Source organism: Crotalus tigris, unplaced genomic scaffold, assembly GCF_016545835.1.
Source record: "Crotalus tigris isolate CLP2741 ecotype Arizona unplaced genomic scaffold, ASM1654583v1 scf7180000024507.143522434:302558, whole genome shotgun sequence".
NCBI lineage: Eukaryota > Metazoa > Chordata > Lepidosauria > Squamata > Viperidae > Crotalus > Crotalus tigris.
The window spans coordinates 127,066-147,164 of NW_024100679.1; the positions used below are offsets into that span (position 1 = coordinate 127,066).

Consider the following 20,099-nt stretch of genomic DNA (forward strand, 5'->3'; position numbering starts at 1 on the left):
GACACACATATTGGCCTTCATTTGTGACTATATTTATTATACATGGAGAAGCAGGACACCATTCTCCAATGGCAGTGCAACACAGAGATAATTGAAAAAGGACAACAAATGCTAGGCAGGAATATATTTGCCATCAGCTCAAGGAAGTGAGGAAGACTAAATATGGATGTCATTCCCAACCAAAATTCTTAGAAATTCATCATTTCTCATATACGTTTATTTCTTATTATTTGTCAAATTAAGACTGCTCATTAAATTATTTATTTATTTATTTATTTGTTTATTTATTTATTTATTTATTTATTTATTAATAAAAATTATATGCCGGCCAATCCCTAGGGACTTAGGGCGGCATACAAAATTAAAACAATAAATATAACAGTAAAAATGAGTGCATTCATACAGCATGTCCCAATCGTGTCCCAGACCCCCCTGGGACATCAAGCACAAGCCTGCTGGAACAGGAGAGTTTTAATGGCTTTCTTGAAGGCCGACAAGGTGGGAGTAGTTTGAATCTCGGGGGGAAGTTGATTCCACCACGTCGGAGCCACCACAGAAAAGGCCCTTCCCCGAGGGCCTGCCAGCCGACATTGTCTGGCCGACGGGACCTAAAGGAGGCCCAATCTGTGGGACCTCACCAGTCTCTGGGAAATATGCGGCAGTATGCGGTCCTGTAAGTAACCTGGTCCTAAGCCATGAAGGGCTTTAAAGGTGATAACCAACACCTTGAATTGTGTCCGGAGGCCCACAGGAAGCCAGTGCAGCATGCGGAGGACAGGTGACACATGGGTGTACCTTGGTGCACCGACAATCGCTCTCGAGGCTGCATTCTGAACCAACTGCAGCCTCCGAACTTTCTTCAAGGGTAGTCCCATGTAGAGCGCATTACAGTAAATCAGTCTTGAGGTGACAAGGGCATGAGTAACTGTGAGTAGATCCTCCCAGTCCAATTATGGCCGTAACTGGTGCACCAGGCGAACCTGGGCAAAGTTCCCCTGGCCACAGCTGATCGATGTTGTTCCAAATTTAGCTGTAGTCCAGGAGGACACCCAAATTGCGTGCCTGCACTGAGGGAGGTAAGTTTACCCCCCCCCAGGATCAATGATGGACCATCAGGATGACCCTTGGGGGGCAAGACCCAGAGCCACTCGGTCTTGTCAGAGTTGAGTCTAAACCTGTTCACCCCCATCCAGACCCTCACATCTTCCAGGCACCGGTACGTCACGTCGACTGCTTCACTGAAAGGACACGGGGTGGAGATATACAATTGGGTATCATCCGCATACTGATAATACCTCATCCCGTGTCGCTGAATGATCTCACCCAGCGGTTTCATATAGATGTTAAAAAGGAGGGGACACAGGACCGAGCCCTAAGGCACCCCATAATCGAGAGAGATTGTGAGAGATTCTTCCATGACCCTCTTCAGGACATTTCAAATTCTCTTATGTATGATGTAGGAGTTGTGAAGGAATTTCTATCCAAATTTTCAATAGCATTTACAAGATTCGTCAGATGTTTACCTCTATTCTGACTGAATCTAGAAATCAGTTCTACGAATTCAAAATTTTGCATTAAAGAACTTACAAGAAAATGACTACTTTAGGATTTATTTACAGAGAATGACTGCTGACTGATTGAGTAAAAGCCAGATTATAATTCTTCTTAATTATTTATTCTTCCCTTTCCCATTAGACACCACCTTCTGCCACCTGTGTAGAGAGTTGCTATCCTGGGTACCGGAAATTAATTAAGGAGGGGAAACAGGTTTGCTGCTATGACTGTGTCCAATGTTCAGAGGGAAGCATTTCCACCATGGTTGGTAAGAAAAAGAGATCTACGGTAATATCTCTTTAAAAATACATTATTCTCTAATCAAGTTTGGGTTTTTTAATATAATTTTAAACACAAGAATAGATTGATTGCGATCTCTCACCTGCCTTGTTTTCTTTCTTCTGTTTTTAAATAGAAGCTTTTCTTTATTTCGGTGTGTAATCTCTTCTTCAAGAAACATGGCATATTAAATAAACTTTTAAAAAGATTTTCCTAAGGCACAATTTTTGAAAGAGGTTTATTTTCTTTATATGAAGCCAATTCTACTTATCAGTTTCAAGTGGTAATATGGAAACTTGCTCAGAATACAACCATACTTTTATGTGTGAAGATTCCAAAAACTGTTTCAGCAAGGAATAATTGTTAAAACCTAATATCAATTCAATGTGTAGAATTTTTAAAGATCTTATTTATGGTTTTTAGATTCCAAGCAATGTGAGAGGTGCCCAGAAGAACAATATCCAAATGAGAAGCACCATAATTGTATTCCCAAAATTATCACCTACTTATCCTACAAAGAATCCCTAGGAGAAATCCTGACTAGCTTTGCTGTTTCTTTTGCTGTAATCACAATTGTAGTGATGGGGACATTTATCCGCTACCAAAACACTCCCATTGTCAAAGCCAACAATTGGGATATCACCTGCACTTTGCTTTTCTCACTCCTGCTGTGTTTTCTCTGCTCTTTATTCTTCCTCGGATGCCCAGGGATAGTCACATGTCTCCTCTGGCAAGCAGTTTTTGGAGTTGTCTTCTCCATTGCAGTATCTTGTGTGTTAGCCAAAACCATCACTGTGGTTCTGGCCTTCGTAGCTACAAAGCCAGGGAACCGCATGAGGTGGTGGGTAGGGAAAAGGCTGTCTGTCTCAGTCATTGTGTTTTGCTCACTTATTCAAACAAGCATCTGTGCTGTGTGGTTGACCCTTTCTCCTCCTTTCCAGAGTTGGACATGCATTCCCAATTGGATGAGATCTTAGTGCAATGCAACGAAGGCTCAGAGATCATGTTTTATGTTGTGCTGGGCTACATGTGGCTTTTGGCCCTCATCAGCTTCGTGGTGGCCTTCTTTGCCCGGATGTTGCCCGACAGTTTCAATGAAGCCAAACTCATCACCTTCAGCATGCTGGTCTTTTACAGTGTTTGGGTCTCCTTTGTGCCCACCTACTTAAGCACTAAGGGGAAATCCATGGTGGCTGTGGAGGTCTTCTCTATCTTGGCCTCAAGTGGTGGCTTATTAGGTTGCATTTTTATGCCCAAGTGCTATATTATCATGCTGAGACCAGAGCTGAATACCAGAGAGCAGCTAGTTAGGAAAAAGACTAGTGTGGTTTCAAGTACAGCGTAAATAATGCCCTAATTTGGCTGAAGACAACATAACAGATGATTGGTCAAAGAATTTTATTCAGGAATAGATGTCTTCTTCCATTTTTGAAAGCAATAACATTTACACTTGTATAAGGCTCCCTAGCAATTTCAGCATTCTCTGCACAGTTTACCATGTAAGCATTACTTGCATATTGCCCCCAACAATCTGGGTCCTCATTTACCAACCTCAGAAGGTTGGAAAGCTGAGCAAACCTGGAGCCTCATCAAGATTAAACTCCAGGCTATAGGCAGACTTTGTATGCAATAATGTCTTCTAACACTATGCCACCAGGGCTCTTAATGTAAGAAACTTCACAAACACGCAATAACAAGGAAAAAATGTGCACTATTTTTTCTGGATGAAGACATTTTTATCTTTGATCAATAAATTGAAAACTACATTCAGAAATATAGTGGCTAGGATGTCCACAAGTAATCTTATTTATTAAATACGATTTTATCTTCTTTATATTAAATTACAATTAAATGCTAATATGATTTATAGTCATGTATTTATTGGTGTCCTCTTTCCAACATATTTTCTTTTTATATCATATTTTAAATTTCAGGGGATGGGGATCAGATTCAAAATTTTGGAAACTGCAAATGCCTCAGAATGCTAACCTCTATTATAAAAAGAGCTATAAAGTTATAAAGCTATATAGCTTTTATTAGTGACATTGCTAATAACAAATCACTATTTTGTTGAAATACCCAGGCAGAAAATCTCCTCAAGTACAGAAGTAATTAGGATGGCCTGACTTTATAGCTTCATAGCTTGATAGCTATATTTTATTCAGGAATAGATATCTTCTTCCATTTTTGAACGCAACAACATTTAGACTTGTATAAATCCATAACAGTTTCAGCACTCTCTGCACAGTTTACCATGTAAGCATTACTTGCATATTGCCCCCAATAATCTGGGTCTTCTACCACGAATTTGTGACTCCTTGAGTTTCAGTACAAATATAAACATGAAGTTGGAGAACAAACATCTTAAAATCAGTTAATATATTTTCCCTCTATATCAACAGTGTCAAACTCACAACATCACGTGATGTGTCATGACATATTGTGACTTTTTTTCCATTTCCGGCAATGGGGTAGGTGCGGTTTTGCTAGGATGCATCTGGCCCGGGGGCCGGCAGTTTGACATCCCTGCTCTATATAATGACATTAGCTAATTTTTTTCTTTTAACAACCTTGCATCAGGGTGGAGTTCGGGCAACTGAATGGAGCTCAAGTGTTTACTGGCCAGATGCCCTTCCTGATGTCTATGCAGAATTCGCAGCAGACAATTACTCATTATGCCCAGAGACAGAAATATCTGTCACTACACATAGGATCAAACCCACAGCCTCCTGAGTATGAGAAGAGTGCTCTACCTCTAGGTCACTTCACCCCTCAATGACATTAGCTATTTAGTTGTAGAACATCTAAAATTGTAGAACATCTTTACATCTCTCCTGTGCTTCTACTTTATCTTTTAGTAAGATGCTGAAATCTTCCATTCAAACATGTTAAAGACAAAATGAGTGTTTAAGTGACAAAGTGGAAATATGTGTCAGTATAGTTGCATTCTCCAAAAATGAAAAGAACAGAAGAAGAGATAATTATTCTTTATACTTCTTCAAAAAAAATCAAACTAACAACTGACAAATACAGTGGTACCCTAGTACTCATTGTTAATTTGTTCAGGGAAGCATGATGAGGACTCAAAACGATGAGTACCAAATATTTTTTTTCTCATAAGGAATAATGGCAGCCCATGCTTAGAAGTTCAAGCTTGTGCATCAAACAAACAATGAATACTAGCACAAAATGTTCATGTCGAAATGTATTGCAAATTTGATGAGTTTGAAAGTAATTGAATACGAAGGTACCACTATATACTTTACTACATTCATTCATTCATGGAAACTAATTCCTAAGAGAAGGGAGTGGTGAAACTAGCACTTTGCTGCTGCCCAAAAAATAATACAACTATATTTATATGGTCACTAAGCTTTTGAGTGATAAAATTATGCTGGTTTATTTTAATGTTATTATTTCTATTGTATTTAATGCATAATTTATTACGTATATGCCATTTTTAAAGCCACTGAAATTTCTGGGGTTCTTTTTTCAATAAAAGCAATGTAAGAGTTTGGAATAATATAAATCAAGGTGCCTACCTAATATACCTCTTTGGTTGCCATTTTAAGAAGGTTTTTTTTTTTAGAAAAGTAATGACTATAAGACCAACCTTATGGACCTATAGAAATATGGTTTAGTCATAGTGAACCTAATTTCAAGCTGAAAGAAGAATTGCCGTTCCTCATCCTTCACAGAGGATGGTGAGTTTTGATAGATGACCAAGCCTCTTCTTTTCCACTGCTTCAGGCAACGATGCATGAGATCCCTCTCTCAAAACTCACCACCTCTTTAAAAGTGCATCAAGATCAAAGCCTTCCAGACAACAATTCAGCCACCATGATACAGCAGTAGTCAGCAGCTGTATCTGTCTCTTTCAGCAATGAACAGGAAGAAATTGTGACAGGAAGTTGCCCAGGAGTCCAGGGGGAGGGAACAGCCACACCCAATTTGAATGAGTCAAGTAGCTGATACCTACAAAGTGGTCTCCATTCTCCACAGTTCATCCAATTGGCCTTTTATTAGAACAGAGTTCTAATAATACTACAGAGTTTCTTTTTCCAATATGACCATTTCAGCAAAGCGATGGGCAGAAGAAATAAGTATTTTTTTATGAATTAGGAGGTTGTGAGAGGAGAAGGGAGAATTTATCTGGCTACTAAACTATCTCTTCCTCCTTTTAACCAGCATTGCTTTCTTTGGATAGGGAAAGCAAGACTCGGTTCCCCAAATCTGTTATGATCCCAAGATCATTTCTTTCTTGCTTGATGAGGAGTAGCCAAGAGATGGGTTTGGACCATAACATTTCATCAACTGGAAAAATAGTTGAATAGCTTTGGGAAAAGGGTTTGCCTACCTCATAATTGTCAGAATTAATTAATTAAACTTCTTTTTTGGGGAAAGCACAGAACACTTAAACACTTAACAGTTTAACTTTACTGTTAACAACAACTTCATGAGGCTCAGTAGGTTGCATTATGAATCACTCAGATGATAATTATTGTAATCTGCAACTTTAGTTATGCATAAAACCAACAGAGACTCTTTTTGATTGTTGCAGACAAAGTGCTGTGATGAAGATGTGCCTGCACTGCTGTGATTGGAGCCAAATTCCTTTGGCATTCAAAAGGACTCACATACTTTGCCATGTGTTTCTACTCTCTGTCCTTATCCTCCAGGCTTCTTTCAGCAAGACCGTTAACCCCATGTGTGGTGACAAACGACATTTTAAGATTAATTTCCCTGCCCTCTCCAATGATATAATCATTGGAGAATTTGTGTCTACTATATATCCTGAATTGCCTTTACTCCACTTTATGGAACGCCCAGAAGATTCCTTGCGTGGAAAGCAAGTACTCTTTTGAAAGAAACCTTTCAACTTTTTTAAAATGTGATTGAATTCAAGAGATTCACATTAAAATTTTTCCACTGTAGATGAGAATCAAAACTGTTTTAGGCATGATACTTATTTATAAATCTCTCTTAGAATATACCTCTCTTGGAATATAGCTGTTGAATGTAGCCTTGTAGATTCCTGGTTTTTCATGTGGATGTTGCTACACAAGAATTAATCTGATCATAAAAAAAATCCTACGTTTAATTTTAACAATATTGTTCCAGTATTTTTTATTTTGTATGCAAAAAGAAAAAGAATCCTTGTCAAAAATATCTAGCATGATATTTTAATAAAATGTATAAATATATATCTATGATTCTCATAATATATAACGACATCATTAGGATTTTATCATTTATTCCTTATTTGCAAACACTTCTATACCAAGACTTTTATTTTAAATAGATTATGGTTGCTTGAGATTTCTATTTATCATGCAGTATGTCTCCTTAGTACTTTAAGGGATAGAAAAGTGGGTCATTTTTAAATATATGAGTGTGATCAAATGTTACAGTACATTTGGAGTATTTGGATTGTCTTAACAGTTGGTACAATTCATCAGTTTCTGCCCTCCATTTCATTGCTATGCTACACATAAGGAATAATCCTTTTAATTTCATTAAAACCCTGTTTTAAACTTCTCAAAGTATGATACACAGATGCCCACATGATCCTCAAGTGATATTCAGACATTCCACCTCAGCTCCTCATTCCATGCTTTCCTCACCTCTGAAATATCTTACCTACTGAAATTTAAGAATTAAGGTTTTATTCTTTTTAAAATAATGCTTCAGAATATGGGTGCATTCTTCACTTCTCTAATACTCATTAAAGCAGACAAATACATCATTTTAGGCAAAGAGAAAAGCATTATCAAAGAAGTCTATCTAAACCCAATCCTTGTCACATTCTAAGGTTGCAGAACTAACTGAAACTCTTTTTGCAGGCCGTTGCCTAAAAACCTACAGCATATCCTAGCCTTCAGTTTTGCCATTCAGGAGATCAACATGAATGAGAACTTGTTACCCAACATCACCTTGGTCTCCAAGGTCTATGACAATGGTTTTCAAGCACTGAAAGCCTCTGCAAACCTTTTGACTCTTTTCTTTGTTGAAGGCCGTTGTCCCCTCAATTACAGGAGGGGAAAGGAGCAAAACATCATGGCTGTCATTGGTGATCTCCCTTCTCAGAACTCCATACAGATGGCCAACATATTAAATGCCTACAAAATTCCACAGGTAGGTCTCCGGCTCACATAAATGCACAAGAAAGGAAAGAGTGGTGGTTAAATGTGGAGACAACCCCTCAAAAACAGCTTTATTTATTTATTTTTTCCAGAGAAATGTAATTATCAATTAATATTACAACCACAGTAATTCTAAATAAGCACAAACATCATATTTTGTTTGTAAGAAATGGTGTAGGTATCATTGTTTCTGTGTCCTCCTCCTCCTCCTCCTCTTCTTCTTCTTCTTCTTCTTCTTCTTCTTCTTCTTCTTCTTCTTCTTCTTCTTCTTCTTCTTCTTCTTCTTCTTCTTCTTCTTCTTCTTCTTCTTTGAGTGTTGAGACAGATACAAAATTCTGGTTCTTGCTCTTCTGGTGGACTCAACCATTGCTAATTGATGCTGTAATAATGTGTCTGATGTTGTCTCTCCATCTTCTGGGTGTGCCTCAACTTCTTTAACTTTCTCCTCTTTCTGTAAATGCCACAACAATGTTAAATACATTTATCAGTAAAGCACTAGTTATCTTAGCCTTACAATATAAAATGCCAGATGAATACCCTCAGATACTGTCAGGTCCTTAATGAATAAGGCTCCTCTCTTGTTACTCTTTCCTCTCGCCTCTCTATTTCTGGTTAGCACAATCAAAAACTGAGATGATTTTTGTCTAAAAAGTGTTGAATGGAATGCTAATGATGGTCTGGTTGCAAAAGCTCTGAGGAAAGATTTCTGGAGCCCCAGGTTTAGTATTTGTCTTTCCCATCAAGATTTTCTATGGAAAAACAGTATCCAAAAGAAATGTACTTACTTCCATTTTTGGATGTGTCTGCAGAAGCAATACTTAGTCTAAAAGTACATCATTATTATTCACTCTTTGCAGCTCAGTTATGGCTCTTTTGACCTTGCATTGAGTGATAAAATGCAGTTTCCTTCTTTCTTCTGGATGACTCCTAATGAAAACCTTCACTTTGTTGGGATTATTCAGCTCTTGAAACATTTTGGATGGAATTGGATTGGCCTTCTCATCCCAGAAGACACCACTGGAGAGAGATTTTTCAGAATCCTGAGGCCAAAATTAATTCAGAGAGATATTTGCATTTCTTTCATTCAATTTATTCCAAGACTGATAAATTATGAATCCAGTACCTTCCGGAAGAATAATCTAAATAACATAGCACTTTTCCTATGGTATAGTAAAACCAATGTAATAGTTGTTTATGGGGACATGCAATCTATAGAAGGCTTACGAGTAATTCTTGAATGCTATGAAATTAATAGCAGGCTCCCCATAGAGAGGGTTTGGATCATAAGTGCTCTGTGGGATGTGACTTCCGTCTTTGTGCCCCAGAAATTCACAGCATTGTCCTTCAATGGCAGTTTGTCTTTTGCCCTACACACAAATATGGTACCAGGTTTTCAAGAGTTCCTTGAGAACCTAAATCCATTTCATTCTAAAATGTATTTCCTACCTCAGTTCTGGGGTGCTGCATTTACCTGTTCATTTCCAACGTACAAAATATATGCAGCAGGAAAAGGAAACTGCACTGGGAAGGAGGATCTGCGGAGTCTCCCTGGAACTGTTTTTGAAATGGAGATGTCTGGCCAGAGCTACAATATTTACAATGCTGTGTATGCTGTAGCGCAAGGTCTCCATACCATGTATACACCCAGAACCAGGAAGAAGACAATGGACAAAGGAGAGAAGTGGAATTTTCTGAAAGTCCAACCTTGGCAAGTGAGTTATAGTACCTTCTAGTTTAATGGGAATGTAGCCATAATAACATATTAATTTCAATTTTTACAAAATTCACTAACAATATATTTTTACTCCAATCCCATCTGCATTTACCTGAAAGTGTCTGATTGAACAAAACATGATTTCATTTAGGTAATGTAGGAGATTATTACTAGGCTGAGCTCGAGGGTGGGGTCAAAAGCATCATGAGTCTGGCATCTCTCTATCACTATAAGAGACCTAAGTCCAGCCCTCTTTAAAATCCATTCACTCTTGTATGGCACCAATTCACCTTGACCATTAGTAGTTCAGAGTCTCGTGTATAGATAGCATGAAATAAAATTGTAGTACTGTTCTGGTTCCTGATCGCTTGTATCTCACAGGATAATAATAATAATAATAATAATAATAATAATAATAATAATAATAATAATAATAATAATAGTAGTAGTAGTAGTAGTAGTAAAGTTGGAAGGGACCTTGGAGGTCATCTAGTCCAACCCCCTGCTCGGGCAGGAAACCCTACACCATTTCGGACAAATGGCTGTCCAGTCTCTTCTTAAAAACTTCCAGTGTTGGAGCATTTACTGCTTCTGGAGGCAAGCTGTTCCACTGATTAGTTGTTCTCACTGTCAGGAAGTTTCTCCTTAGTTCTAGGTTGCTTCTCTCCTTGATTAGTTTCCACCCGTTGCTTCTTGTCCTGCCTTCAGGTGCTTTGGAAAATAGCTTAATTCCCTCTTCTTTATGGCAGCCCCTGAGATATTGGAATACTGCTATCATGTCCCCCCTTGTCCTTCTCTTCGTTAAATGGATGGCATAGAACAAGTAACATTATCAGGTTCTTCATTAAGCTATTCCTCTAGAGTAGAAGAATTACATATCTAAAAATTTAAAATTGCTGTTTATAATTTTTAGTTGTCTAGATGCTTGGTGGTAATCTCTGAAATTGTTTATTCCTTATTTCTTGTCGCCATATTGTTATACTTTTAGGTATTTTTCTATATTTTAGGCATCACATTAGATATATGGAAGTAATTTTTCTCCAAGGGGCCTTCTGCTCCCTTTCCAATCTTCAGTTCCCAAAATTCTCAAATCCAGAAAAAACTACCTTTTTTGTAGCACTTTCTAGTTGAGTAGCAGAAGAAAAATTCACTAAAGTAGAGAGAAGGAGGAATTTCTATACAATAGTAATAATAATAATAATAATAATAATAATAATAATAATAATCCCCCAGTGAGGCACTACCTTGACGTGGTTGTGGAGCTTGTGTACTCTGAGGAAGATGAGAGCTATGCCAGAGGTTCAACCACACTGGACAGGTCTCATCAGAGGAGTCAGACAAAGAGTGTCTCTTCCATAAAAAATATGGTGAGACGTAAATTTCAGAATGCTATACCGACTCTGATGTTGCCCGGGTTAACAAGGTCCGCGCTAGATATTGGAGTTCTTGGATATCTGGTGAAAAATCGGTTACAGGACTCAAGATTGTTGGTTGAGCAACCACGGCCAGCAGCTGCAGAACTACTGGAAGAAAAGGTCTTTACCCATCGCAGATACACAGTGATTGAAAACAAAGAAATAATGATCTGTTACTACAGATCAAGTCCAACAAGAAGAGGATATCTAAAACGAATGCACCAGTTCTGGAAAAAAAAACATCCAGAATCAGAAATGACAGAACAGAGACTAGCAGATCAATGCCGATTTATAATACGAAATAAAGTATTCACAGAAACAGAACTGGATGAACTGCAAAGGTTTACCCAGGGCAAAGAAATCAAAGCCTTACCAGAAGTAATTCAGAATGTAGAGGCAAACCAGGGGGAGTTGGCAGTGAAAGAATCCAGCAGAGATATACAACTGTTCTCATTTGGAAATCAGGCACCCCTTCCTCAGGAAGAACAAAACCCTCTAACTAAAGAAATAAAAGAATTGAAACAAAGAATAACTGAGCATCTAGAACAGCACAAAAACAACAGAATAAGGCTACCTGCATTGAAGCTTGTTCCAAAGAAACAGCTAGCACAAGCATTAAAAGATGCAAATACTGCAATAGCAAGTATAAGCACCAATTCATTGCAAGAAACAAACCAACTAATGTACAGCCCAGCTGCAGTTATAACAGAATACCTGGGATGCAAAATCAACAAAGAAGAAAAACAAACAAACAGTGCACCAGAAAAATGGAAGGTTAGACTAGAAAATAAGATCAGCAAGTTAAGATCACATGCAAGCAAGCTAGAACAGATGAAAGAAAAGAAGCTGAAGAACAAGAAGACCAAAGAATACCTAATCAAGAAATACCACTTAGAAACAAGGAAGATCAAGGAAGCACTGGAAAATAATAAAGCAACAAATAACAGCTATAGCCAGGAAAATCAGTAGATATGAAGCTCGAATTGCAAACTATAGGCAGAACCTCCAATTTCAATCCAATCAGAAACGTTTCTACCAATCCATCACTGGAGAAACTGCAAAGAATCAGTCAGTACCTGACAAGGAAGAAACAGTGCAGTTCTGGAAGCAGATATGGTATAACCCAAAGAAATACAACAAGGATGCGGCTTGGTTAAAAGAGGTGGATGCAAATAAAACAGAAGTTGAAATGAAAGAACTAGTAATAACAACAAAAATGGTAGAAAAAAGAGCAAGGAAAATCAAAAATTGGTCAGCACCAGGTGAAGATGAACTGCATGGGTTTTGGTTGAAACATCTAACTGTTATACACCCACTCATTGCCAAGCAGTTCAACAATATACTAAAAGGAGGAGAAATTGAAAAGTGGCTAACAACTGGGAAACCTACCTAATAATGAAAAATCCAGCAAAAGAGGCAACACCAGGCAACTACAGGCCAATTACCTGCTTACCAACAATTTTCAAGTTACTAACTGGTGTGGTAGCTGATGCAGTACAACAGCATCTAGTTGAAAACCATCTCTTTCCACCTGAGCAGAAAGGAAACCGCCCCAATAGCAGAGGAACAAAAGATCAACTCCTAATAGACAAAATGATCTTGGAAAACTGCAAGAAAAGGAAGACCAACCTGAATGTGGCATGGATTGACTACAAAAAGGCATTTGACTCTCTGCCACATGACTGGATAATCAAGTGCCTAGAAATAACAGGAGTCAGTAGAAACATCAGAAAATTTGTGCAAAGATCAATGGCACAATGGAAGACACAGTTGCAGATCAATGGTGAGAGCTGGGAGAGGTTAATATCAAGAGAGGAATATTTCAAGGAGATTCATTATCACCATTACTATTTGTTATTGCACTGTTTCCTCTGTCAACAATACTGAATAACTCAGGACATGGCTATCAAACATCAAAAACATCTGCCAGACTATCCCATCTCCTTTACATGGATGATCTGAAGCTGTATGGAAAAACATCATCTGAAATAGAATCGCTGCTCAACACTGTCCGTATATATAGCCAGATATTGTTATGGAGTTTGGCTTGGACAAATGTGCCACACTTACTATCAAACAAGGAAAAGTAGTGAAAACTGAAGGAATCAAGATGCCCCACGAAAATAACATTAAGAGTCTGGATGAGGAAGATTACTACAAATACTTGGGTATCCTTCAAGCTGACAACATCAAGCACACTGAAGTCAAGAAAAAGATTAGAGGTGAATACATCAAGAGAGTGAAGAAGATCTTAAAGTCCAAACTCAATGGAGGAAATACCATAAAGGCAATCAACACCTGGGCAATCCCAGTCATTAGGTACACAGCTGGAATAGTGGACTGGACTCAAGCAGAACTAAAAGCAATGGATAGGAAGACCAGAAAAATAATGACAATGAATCATGCCCTTCATCCACGCAGTGACATTGACAGACTTTATATACCAAGGCAAATAGGTGGGCGTGGAATGCTACAAGTACATCAGATGGTTGAAGAAGAAAAAATGGCTTTGGAAGAATATCTGAAGAACAATGATGAAGATGCACTGAAATTAGTATATCAGGAAGGCTTACTGACTACTGGAGAGATCAAACTGGCCTACAAGAAAGACCAAATGAAGAACAGAATAGAGGCATGAGAAGACAAAGCACTACATGGCCAATACATGAAAAAAATAGCAGGGAAAGCAGATAATAACAAACCTGACAATGGCTAAGAGCAGGAAAATTGAAGAAAGAGACCGAGGGACTAATTCTGGCTGCACAAGACCAAGCCTTAAGGACAAATGCATATAAAGTCAAAACTGAGAAGAAAGCAACAGACAGTAAGTGCCGCCTATGCAAAGAAGCTGAAGAAACAATGGTGCATTGGGAGATCTGCAAAAAATATCATTTGCCTGTAAGCAAAAACTGGTGGGATCATAAAATAGAGAAAGTCATAGAAAATGATAAAATTAAACTGCTCTGGGACTTCAGAATTCAAACAGACAAGCACTTGCAATATAACACCCCAGACTTAACAATTGTCAATAAGAAAGACAAAAAAGTCTGGATAGTGGACGTGGCAGTGCCTGGAGATAGCAGAATAGAAGAGAAAGAACTGGAGAAGATAATAAAATACAAAGACCTACAAATAGAAATAGAAAGACTATGGCAAAAGCAAGCAAGGGTAGTACCAATAGTAATAGGCTCCTTAGGTGCAATCCCAAAACAACTGGAGCACCACTTGAACACCATTGGCATTGACAAATTCGCTATTAGTCAAGTGCAAAAGGCAGCCTTATTAGGAACTGCTTCCATCCTGCGACGATATCTGTAATACCATCAAACATCCACATCTGCCTATCCCAGGTCCTGGGTAAGGACTCGATAGGTAGACAAAATGCCAAATCCAGTCTGAACATCTGGCTGACTGTGCGATGATCCATAATAATAATAAGAATAATAATAATAATAATAATAATAATAATAATAATAATAATAATAATAATAATAATAATAATCCCCCAGTGAGGCACTACCTTGACGTGGTTGGGGGGCTTGTGTACTCTGAGGAAGATGAGAGCTATGCCAGAGGTTCAACCATACTGGACAGGTCTCATCAGAGGAGTCAGACAAAGAGTGTCTCTCCCATAAAAAATATGGTGAGACGTAAATTTCAGAATGCCATACCGGCTCGATGTCGCCCAGGTTAACAAGGTCCGCGCTAGATATTGGAGTCCCTGGATATCTGGTGAAAAATGGGTTACAGGACTCAGGACTGTTGGCTGAGCAACCAGGGCCCGCAGCTGCAGAACTACTGGAAGAAAAGGTGTTTACCCGTCGCAGATACACAGTGATGGAAAACAAAGAAATAATGATTTGTTACTACAGATCAAGTCCAACAAGAAGAGGATATCTAAAACGAATGCACCACATTCTGGAAAGAACAACATCCAGAATCAGAAAATACAGAACAGAGACTAGCAGATCAACGCCGAGTGATAAATAGAAATAAAGTATTACAGAAACAGAATGACGAACTGCAAAGGTTTACCCAAGGCAAAGAAATCAAAGCCTTACCAGAAGTAATTCAGAATGTAGAGGCAAACCAGGGGGAGTTGGCAGTGAAGGAATCCAGCAGAGATATACAACTGTTCTCATTTGGAAACCAGGCACTTCTTCCTCAGGAAGACAAAACCCTCTAACTAAAGAAATAAAAGAATTGAAACAAAGAATAACTGAGCATCTAGAACAGCACAAAAACAACAGAATAAGGCTACCTGCATTGAAGCTTGTTCCAAAGAAACAGCTAGCACAAGCATTAAAGATGCAAATACTGCAATATCAAGTATAAGCACCAATTCACTGCAAGAAAACAAACCAACTAATGTACAGCACAGCTTGCAGTTATAACGACTACCTGGGATGCCAAATCAACAAAGAAGAAAAACAAACAAACAGTGCACCACAAAAATGGAAGGTTAGACTAGAAATAAGATCAGCAAGTTAAGATCACATGCAAGCAAGCTAGAACAGATGAAAGAAAAGAAGCTGAAGAACAAGAAGACCAAAGAATACCTAATCAAGAAATACTACTTAGAAACAAGGAAGATCAAGGAAGCACTGGAAATCATAAAGCAACAAATAACAGCTATAGCCAGGAAAATCAGTAGATATGAAGCTCGAATTGCAAACTATAGGCAGAACCTCCAATTTCAATCCAATCAGAACCGTTTCTACCAATCCATCAATGGAGAAACTGCAAGGAATCAGTCAGTACCTGACAAGGAAGAAACAGTGCAGTTCTGGAAGCAGATATGGGATAACCCAAAGAAATACAACAAGGATGCGGCTTGGTTAAAAGAGGTGGATGCAAATAAAACAGAAGTTGAAATGAAAGAACTAGTAATAACAAAAATGGTAGAAAAAAAGAGCAAGGAAAATAAAAAATTGGTCAGCACCAGGTGAAGATGAACTGCATGGGTTTGGGTTGAAACATCTAACTGTTATACACCCACTCATTGCCAAGCAGTTCAACAATATACTACAAGGAGGAGAAATTGAAAAATGGCTAACAACTGGGAAAACCTACCTAATAATAAAAAATCCAGCAAAAGGGGCAACACCAGGCAACTACAGGCCAATTACCTGTTTACCAACAACTTTCAAATTACTAACTGGTGTGGTAGCTGATGCAGTACAACAGCATCTAGTTGAAAACAATCTCTTCCACCTGAGCAGAAAGGAAACTGCCCCAATAGCAGAGGAACAAAAGATCAACTCCTAATAGACAAAATGATCTTGGAAAACTGCAAGAGAAGGAAGACCAACCTAAATGTGGCATGGATTGACTACAAAAAGGCATTTGACTTCTCTGCCACATGGATGGATAAAAGTGCCTAGAAATAACAGGAGTCAGTAGAAACATTAGAAAATGTGCAAAGATCAATGGCACAATGAGACACATTGCAGATCAATGGAGAAGCTGGGAAGGTTAATATCAAGAGAGGAATATTTCAAGGAGATTCATTAGATCATCACCATTACTATTTGTTATTGCACTGTTTCTCTGTCAACAATCTGAAAACTCAGACATGGCTATCAAATCAAAAACATCTGCCAGACATCCCATTGGAATTACATAGCATGATATGAAGCTGTATTGGAAAAACATCATCTGAAATAGAATCGCTGCTCAAAACTTCCGTATATATGCCAGGATATGTATAGTTTGGCTTGGACAAATGTGCCACACTTACTATCAAACAAGGAAAAATATGAAAATGAAGGAATCGATGCCCACGAAATAACATAAAGAGTCTGGATGAGGAAGAGTACTACAAATACTTGGGTATCCTTCAAGCTGACAACATCAAGCACACTGAAGTCAAGAAAAAGATTAGAGGTGAATACATCAAGAGAGTGAAGAAGATCTTAAAATCCAAACTCAATGGAGGAAATACCATAAAGGCAATCAACACCTGGGCAATCCCAGTCATTCGATACACAGCTGGAATCGTGGACTGGACTCAAGCAGAACTAAAAGCAATGGATAGGCAGACCAGAAAAATAATGACAATGAATCACGCCCTTCATCCACGCAGTGACATTGATAGACGTTATCTACCAAGGCAAATAGGTGGGCGTGGAATGCTACAAGTACATCAGATGGTTGAAGAAGAAAAAATGGCTTTGGAAGAATATCTGAAGAACAATGATGAAGATGCACTGAAATTAGTATATCAGGAAGGCTTACTGACTACTGGAGAGACCAAACTGGCCTACAAGAAAGACCAAATGAAGAACAGAATAGAGGCATGGGAAGACAAAGCACTACATGGCCAATACATGAAAAAAATAGCTGGGAAAGCAGATAATAATAAAACCTGGCAATGGCTAAGAGCAGGAAAATTGAAGAAAGAGACCGAGGGACTAATTCTGGCTGCACAAGACCAAGCCTTAAGGACAAATGCATACAAAGTCAAAATTGAGAAGACAGCAACAGACAGTAAGTGCCGCCTATGCAAAGAAGCTGAAGAAACAGTGGACCACTTGGTAAGCTGTTGCAAGAAGATTGCACAAACTGATTACAAGCAGCGGCATGACAAAGTAGCAACAATGGTGCATTGGAAGATCTGCAAAAAATATCATTTGCCTGTAAGCAAAAACTGGTGGGATCATAAAATAGAGAAAGTCATAGAAAATGATAAAATTAAACTGCTCTGGGACTTCAGAATTCAAACAGACAAGCACCTGCAACATAACACCCCAGACTTAACAATTGTCGATAAGAAAGACAAAAAAGTCTGGATAGTGGATGTGGCAGTGCCTGGAGACAGCAGAATAGACGAGAAAGAACTGGAGAAGATAACAAAATACAAAGACCTACAAATAGAAATAGAAAGACTGTGGCAAAAGCAAGCAAGGGTAGTACCAATAGTCATAGGCTCCTTGGGTGCAATCCCAAAACAACTGGAGCACCACTTGAACACCATTGGCATTGACAAATTCGCTATTAGTCAATTGCAAAAGGCGGCCTTATTAGGAACTGCTTCCATCCTGCGACGATACTGTAATACCATCAAACATCCACATCTGCCTATCCCAGGTCCTGGGTAAGGACTCGATAGGTAGACAAAATGCCAAATCCAGTCTGAACATCTGGCTGACTGTGCGATGATCCATAATAATAATAATAATAATCAAGAGAGTGAAGAAGATCTTAAAGTCCAAACTCAATGGAGGAAATACCATAAAGGCAATCAACACCTGGGCAATCCCAGTCATTAGGTACATAGCTGGAATAGTGGACTGGACTCAAGCAGAACTAAAAGCAATGGATAGGCAGACCAGAAAAATAATGACAATGAATCATGCCCTTCATCCACGCAGTGACATTGATAGACTTTATCTACCAAGGCAAATAGGTGGGCGTGGAATGCTACAAGTACATCAGATGGTTGAAGAAGAAAAAATGGCTTTGGAAGAATATCTGAAGAACAATGATGAAGATGCACTGAAATTAGTATATCAGGAAGGCTTACTAACTACTGGAGAGACCAAACTGGCCTACAAGAAAGACCAAATGAAGAACAGAATAGAGGCATGGGAAGACAAAGCACTACATGGCCAATACATGAAAAAAATAGCTGGGAAAGCAGATAATAATAAAACCTGGCAATGGCTAAGAGCAGGAAAATTGAAGAAAGAGACCGAGGGACTAATTCTGGCTGCACAAGACCAAGCCTTAAGGACAAATGCATACAAAGTCAAAATTGAGAAGACAGCAACAGACAGTAAGTGCCGCCTATGCAAAGAAGCTGAAGAAACAGTGGACCACTTGGTAAGCTGTTGCAAGAAGATTGCACAGACTGATTACAAGCAGCGGCATGACAAAGTAGCAACAATGGTGCATTGGAAGATCTGCAAAAAATATCATTTGCCTGTAAGCAAAAACTGGTGGGATCATAAAATAGAGAAAGTCATAGAAAATGATAAAATTAAACTGCTCTGGGACTTCAGAATTCAAACAGACAAGCACCTGCAACATAACACCCCAGACTTAACAATTGTCGATAAGAAAGACAAAAAAGTCTGGATAGTGGACGTGGCAGTGCCTGGAGATAGCAGAATAGAAGAGAAAGAACTGGAGAAGATAACAAAATACAAAGACCTACAAATAGAAATAGAAAGACTGTGGCAAAAGCAAGCAAGGGTAGTACCAATAGTCATAGGCTCCTTGGGTGCAATCCCAAAACAACTGGAGCACCACTTGAACACCATTGGCATTGACAAATTCGCTATTAGTCAATTGCAAAAGGCGGCCTTACTAGGAACTGCTTCCATCCTGCGACGATACCTGTAATACCATCAAACATCCACATCTGCCTATCCCAGGTCCTGGGTAAGGACTCGATAGGTAGACAAAATGCCAAATCCAGTCTAAACATCTGGCTGACTGTGCGATGAATGATAATAATAATGGAATAAAGTTGGAGACAGGGGTAGTATAGGATGAAAATACTTTTCTTTCTCTAAGATATGCTTGGTGTAGATATTTTCAGTCCCACAATGGAACTTCTTAATCATGTTTTCTGGGACAGAATTCCCAAAAATATGGTGACATCCATTATATATAATGTGCTGCCACAAACCTATTCTCCAAAGCATCTGAAGGCAGAATAAGAAGTAATGGATGGAAAATAATCAAGGAGAGAAGCAAACTAAAACTAAGGAGTAATTTCCTGACATTTAGAACAATTAATCAGTGAAATGATTTGCTTCCATAAGTTGTGGATGCTCCAACATTGGAGGTTTTTAAAAAGATATTGGACAACCATTTGTCTGAAATGGTATAGGGCAGTGGTCTCCAACCTGTGGTCCATGACCCAGTACAGGCCTGTGGTCTGTGAGTCACCAAACTGCAGGAATGGTTGGCGAGTGTGGGAGCGCTAGGGCTGCTGCCAGTGTCACGCAGGTGCTAGTGGCCTTTTGTGCATGCATGCAAGTGTTA

General features: G+C 38.7%; 1 protein-coding gene across 1 annotated transcript in view; it reads left to right on the forward strand.

The window, feature by feature from the left end:
• Nucleotides 1-3,480: 3,480 nt before the first annotated feature.
• The window catches only part of LOC120303875 (vomeronasal type-2 receptor 26-like), a gene marked incomplete at its 3' end in the record, with an annotated part of 28,048 nt that continues 11,429 nt past the window's right edge, over nt 3,481-20,099 (forward strand). The window contains exons 1-2 of the mRNA XM_039333756.1: nt 3,481-3,500; nt 7,869-7,968. Of these exons, the coding sequence (XP_039189690.1) occupies nt 3,481-3,500; nt 7,869-7,968 (120 nt within the window). The remainder of the gene's footprint in view (nt 3,501-7,868; nt 7,969-20,099) is intronic.